We start from the raw sequence: 6000 nt of genomic DNA, 5'->3' as shown, positions 1-6000 counted from the left end.
GAAAAATGGGACAGAAAGCAGAGTTCCCATATACTAACCGTCTCCCCATATCCCTATCTTGCATTGATGCGGTACAGGTGTTACCAAGAGTGATGCATTATTATCAACTAAAGTCCATAGTTTATGTTATATACATACATTTTACCAAAATAAAGGAAAAACGAGAAGAAAAAACAAATGGATGGAGGCATGTCACAAGGACATGAGCCAAGCTGAAAGACCTCCAATGGCCAAAGCTGAAACAATTGAAGCCACAAAATAAATAACGTTAGTATAAAATTATAACCTAAAATAGAAAATATGTATACATGAGTTTATGCTGATAAATAAATGGGATAAATAAATAAAATGAAGAAATGGGAGAGAACAGATGAAACCACCAGGGGATGGAGCTTAACTTAAACCCCTTGTCAAACGGAGGGTAGGCTGAACTTAGTGATTTGCTTCTAAAGTGTGGGAAGAGGGAAATAGTGACTTTGCAGTGGGGAAACCTGGCAGACACCATTGTCACCAAGTGATCAGGTCCACACCTCCTGTGTAAGTCATGCTGATAACATGTACCCCTGACACAATGTGGTGAGAAAGGTACTTCACACCCAAAACCCCAGTCCAATCATGAGAAACACCTGAAACAACTCAAACTGAGGGACATTCTACAAAATATCTGACAAGTCCTCTCAAAACTGTCCAGGTCACGAAAGATAAGAAAAGTCTGAGACACCGTCACCGCCAAGAGGAGCCTAGGAAATCTGACGGCTAGTTGCAGTGTGGCCCCCGGATGCAGGCGCAGAAAGAGGACATTCACGGTAAAACTGGTGAAATCCAAAAAAATCTGTAGTTCGGTCACTAGAAACCAACGTGGATTTCTTAGTTATGATAAAAGTCCCACAGTCACATAAGATGTTAACAATGGGGGAAACTGGGTGAGGGTACATGGAAGCTCTCAGTACTACCTTTGCAGATTTTCTGTAAGTTCAAAATTAGCCCCAAATAAAAGTCTATTGAAAAAGAAAAAACGACTTAAGACATGGTTTACCTTCTTTATTTCACTTTGTATAACTGTTCTGTAGGATCAGAAAACATCTGTTGCAAAGGTGTGCAGTCCAGTCCCTTAAGGCAGGTCTCCATTCCTAAATGCAGAGGTGGGGTCTCGATGCGTGCTGAGAAATGGGAAATTTTTAAGACAAGGATGAGAGGGAACACTGACCTACTCTAGGACAAAGGGGAACTGGGACCCGTCTGGAATCATGTACTGTGGTCTGACATAGGCGTCTCTAACATCATGTCACTTTCATTCATTTCAATTTCAAAGGTTTCTTCCAAGGAAGGTCTGGAATCTGGCGTTTTCCTTGAGGTTTCTAATGGTGCAAGCCCTGCTTCTTCCACTGTCTGTTTTTCTACTTCAAATTCCCTGAAATCCCACGGAGGTGAAATAATGTTTTTTAATGTCTTCATTGTATGCACATCAAAGTCGTAACATTTTAATTTGTCTTTGATGTCCGCTCCTAAAAAGAGAGAAATGCCACAGTAAGAACAAAAGAAGAAATTCCATTTACCTGTCATTTCCACCAGTACATAACACTGCTCTATCATTTAGGCCAGATGTCCTTGTAAGAGCACGCGCATAGCTAAGGAGGAGAAACGTTCCCATCGTGCCCCTGCTCCTGTGGTCCTGGGTACGCAGGGAGACTGCGGGGAGACTCCCAGGAGCACAGGCAGGCTCAGCCCCAGTGGGCTCAGCAGCCTCCCCACCTCCACCGACAGGAGCCTGTGCGCGGTGCTTCCTCAGCTGCACCCGGAGAGCTGCCGGCTGGCGCTTGGCCCTGGTGCCGTCACAAGCCTCAGGTATACAGAAACACAGTGAAGGGAAATACATTTTCTACAGATCAAAATCGTGAGAATAATGGATGTATTAGGTCCAATCATTCCCGACATAAACAAAATGACAATTTTACAAAGTTCAAACTAATAGCTTTCAGTAATAGATGTTTTTTTTTTTTTTAAAGTGTTTGCAGCCAATTCACTGTTTTTTTGTTTGTTTGTTTGTTTGTTTGTTTTTATTTATGGCTGTGTTGGGTCTTCGTTTCTGTGCGAGGGCTTTCTCCAGTTGTGGCAAGCGGGGACCACTCTTCATCGCGGTGCGCGGGCCTCTCGCTACCGCGGCCTCTCTTATTGCGGAGCACAGGCTCCAGACGCGCAGGCTCAGCAATTGTGGCTCACGGGCCCAGCCGCTCCGCGGCATGTGGGATCTTCCCAGACCAGGGCTCGAACCCGTGTCCCCTGCATTGGCAGGCGGATTCTCAACCACTGCGCCACCAGGGAAGCCCGTAATAGATGTTTTAACAGATAATAACATCCAAGTCTTCTAAAGATAAAAATAGTACAGCAAGGCGATTATAGTTAATAATACTGTATTACATATTCAAAAGTTGCTAAGAGGGCTTCCCTGGTGGCGCAGTGGTTGAGACTCTGCCTGCCAATGCAGGGGACGCGGGTTCGAGCCCTGGTCTGGGAAGACCCCACATGCCGCGGAGCAACTAGGCCTGTGAGCCACAATTGCTGAGCCTGCGCGTCTGGAGCCTGTGCTCCGCAACAAGAGAGGCCTGCGCACCGTGATGAAGAGTGGCCCCCACTTGCCGCAACTAGAGAAAGCCCTCGCACAGAAACGAAGACCCAACACAGCCATAAAAAAAAAAAAAAAAAAAAGTTGCTAAGAGAATAGACCTTAAAAGTTCTCATTGCAAGAAAAAACTTTTTCTAGCTATGTGTTATGACAGATATTAACTAGACTTACTGTGGTGGTCATTTCACAATGCTTACGAGTATTAAATTATGTTGTACACCTGAATTTAATATAACATTATATGTCAATCTTACCTCAATAAAATAAAATAATATGTAATGAACAATACACTTGGAAATCTCCTTTGTAAGACCATTACCTTTGTGAGGACAGGCAAAACGTCTGTCTTATTCAGTACTGTCTCTCCACACCTCTCTTAGCCTTATAGGACTTTTGCATTTAAGCTTCACAACTCCTCCTTGGACAAATGTGGAAACTGAGGCTCACACCTGTCCCAAAGCCACAGGGCTACTGAGTGGCAGAGCTGAGATTTCAACCCAAGGTCTTTTTTTTTTTAAGTTTTAAAAATTGAGCCATAACATACAAATTGTGAAGTGTGCACAGCTGGATGAATTTTCACATATGTACACAACCACATCACCACCACCAGACCAAAACAGAACATTTCCAGCTCCTAGAAAACCACCTCAGGCTCCCTCTAGGGAACCTTCCCTTTTAATCACTGCTCTCATTCTTCTATCACCACTGATTAGTGCTGCTTATTACTAATCTTTGTATAAATGGAATTAATCAGTATATATTCTTTTCTGGTCAAAACTTGTGAGACTCATGTATGCTACAACACAATTCAGTCGTTAGTTCTTCTAACTGTGCAGTGTTCTCCACTCTCCTATTGGTGGACCTCAGTTATTTCCAGTGAGCTGCTGCGGGAAAGAAGCCGCTATGAACAATCCTGCGTGTGAATTCTGGCTTACCGTGGCACTTGCTTCTCTTGGGCATAAACCTGGAAGCAGAGCTGCTACACTGTAAGATCAGCATGGAAGGTCACTGCCTCAATCGCCCCCAATGAATCACACCTCCCAGCACTCACGCCCTTGAATAAGCCCTCCTGTGTTGACGCTGCACTTAATCACGACTCATTTTGAGGAACAGAATGTGATGGAAGTGATTTGTGCAACTTCCAGCTTTCAAGGGGTCCTGATGCTTAGTTCCTGCCCCTCAGGACCCTGAGACGACCATGCTGTAAAGAAGCCAGCGCTAAAGACCCATGGAGAAGCCCAGCTGCGTCACTGAGGTCCCCCTGTGTGTGAGGCCATCTTGGACCATCAGCCCCTCCAAGTGAAGAAGACCAGCAAGAGAGCCATGAACTGACCCGCAGGACTGTGGGAAATTGGCCGGAGTGGTGTGTTAGGCAGCAAAGGCCTGTTTAACTTTAGCAGATGTGCTGTTAAACAGTTTCCCAAAGAGGTCTGACCTGTTTATAACCCCGCCAATAATCAATAATACACGAGAGTTCCAGCTGCTCCGTGCCATTGCCAACACTAGTTACTACCAGTCAGTATTTTTCACTTTTAGCCATTCTGGCAGGTTTATAGTGGTGCCTCATTATGGTGTGGTTTTTTTTGTTTTTTTGTTTTAATTTAATTTAATTAATTTATTTATTTTTGGCTGCGTTGGGTCTTTGTTGCTGTGTGCAGGCTTTCTCTAGCTGCGGCGAGCGGGGGCTACTCTTCATTGCAGTGCGTGGGCTTCTCACTGCAGTGGCTCCTCTTGTTGTGGAGCAGGAGCTCTAGGCACGTGGGCTTCAGTAGTTGCAGCACGTGAGCTCAGTAGTTGTGGCTCGCGGGCTCTAGAGCGCAGGCTCAGTAGTTGTGGCGCACGGGCTTAGGTGCTCCGCGGCATGTGGGATCTTCCTGGACCAGGGCTCGAACCCGTGTCCCCTGCACTGGGAGGCAGACTCTTAACCACTGCGCCACCAGGGAGGCCCTCATTATGGTTTTTATTTCACTTTCCTGATAAGTAATGATACTGAGCACCTTCATTTGCTTTGTAATTTCCTGAATAACCTCTTCGGTGAAATTCCTGTTCAAGTGTTTTGTCCATTTTTGATGGAATTTCTACTTATTGTAGGATTATGCATGGGACTTTTTGTATTCTAGACGCAAGTTCTTTGATGAGTTTATGTATTGTGAGGGACTTCTCTCAGTCTCTAATGTGCCAGTTTGCTCTCAAGTTTTTAATTTTATTGAAGCCTAATTTAACACTTTTTCCTCTTATGCTTTTACATCCTGTTAAAGAAGTCTTTGCCTACCCCAAAGTCCAGATCTCAAGATGTAACCTCACTGCAATGCTCTTTCCCTTACAATGTTCGTAACTAAGTGGGCACCCAAGTACAGCAACTCCATACCAACTTACCTTATGACTTGCTAATCATTAAAAAAAATTTAAAGAATTACATAGCATTGTAATGTGAATGTAAGCCAACCTAACAGTCCACTGAAGTGCAAAGATTTACGTGCTATACTCTGCATTGTAAAATATTAAGGCAAGAGCCCTTTCATTTACTTATTAGAAAAATTTGTCTTAAGATTTTTTTCAATTATGCAATTAGATTGATTGTTGTGTGTCACAGTGCTTTACACAAATTCTATAACTGTATTTTGCATATAGCAAGTACTCAACTTTAAACTGAATGGATACTTAATGAATCATTAATTCCCACACGTTGTTCCACTGAAATAAATGGAGTTTCTTAATATTAATGTAGCTAGAATCATTCGAAACATGAACTTAGAACTTTACATGAGAATCTGAGAAACCTAAAAAGAGATATATAACAATCTAAAAAATAGAATACAACATCAATAAGAATAATTATAATCTTACCAATATAAGCTTCAGAATCACCAATGTACATTTCAATGCAATGACCAAGCATTGTAACAGAAAATGTATCATCTCGCCTAAGACCAAGGGCCTGCCAGAAAAGATTCAGCAGGGTTATTACAAGAAAATTTGTTTCCTTTTCTTTGGTGTAAAACATTCCCACAGGACTCATTTCTAAATACTCCAGGGAACCCAGGGTAGAGGTGGAGGGAGGCTGTTAGTGGGGATACAGTTAACATGAGTAGCCAATAGTTGATGACTGTTGAAATTGGGTGATGGGTACATGGAGGGTCATTACATTATCCTATTGTTTATGTTTGAAATCCCCTCCTCCAAAAAGATTTAAAAACCTGTATCTCCACAAAAAGCCTTTGAAGACTTCTGTATTAATTAAATCATAGAAGAGAGGTAAATTACACAATGTTCAAATACAGACATTTGAAAGATCACAAAAACTATTTACACTTCTAAACACTTCTGCCTGCTCAGAAAGTATTCTGGTTATCTCAGTGGCACCTCACGACTTCACC

The 6000-nt window shown here is 42.9% G+C and overlaps 1 protein-coding gene across 3 annotated transcripts in view; it reads right to left on the bottom strand.

Moving 5' to 3' along the window:
• Positions 1-1026: 1026 nt before the first annotated feature.
• Positions 1027-6000, bottom strand: part of CDC16 (cell division cycle 16) — a 28592-nt gene continuing 23618 nt past the window's right edge. For 2 of the 3 annotated variants that reach the window (XM_059903100.1, XM_059903101.1), the window contains 2 exons: positions 5471-5561; positions 1027-1505 (listed from right to left, as the gene is read on the bottom strand). In XM_059903100.1, the coding sequence (XP_059759083.1) occupies positions 1246-1505; positions 5471-5561 (351 nt within the window). In that variant the 3' untranslated portion in view covers positions 1027-1245. The remainder of the gene's footprint in view (positions 1506-5470; positions 5562-6000) is intronic. The other variant, XM_059903102.1, reaches the window with a different exon arrangement.

This window comes from Balaenoptera ricei, chromosome 18 (assembly GCF_028023285.1).
Source record: "Balaenoptera ricei isolate mBalRic1 chromosome 18, mBalRic1.hap2, whole genome shotgun sequence".
Taxonomy (NCBI): Eukaryota; Metazoa; Chordata; class Mammalia; order Artiodactyla; family Balaenopteridae; genus Balaenoptera; species Balaenoptera ricei.
This window is presented reverse-complemented; position numbering and strand designations above follow the sequence as displayed.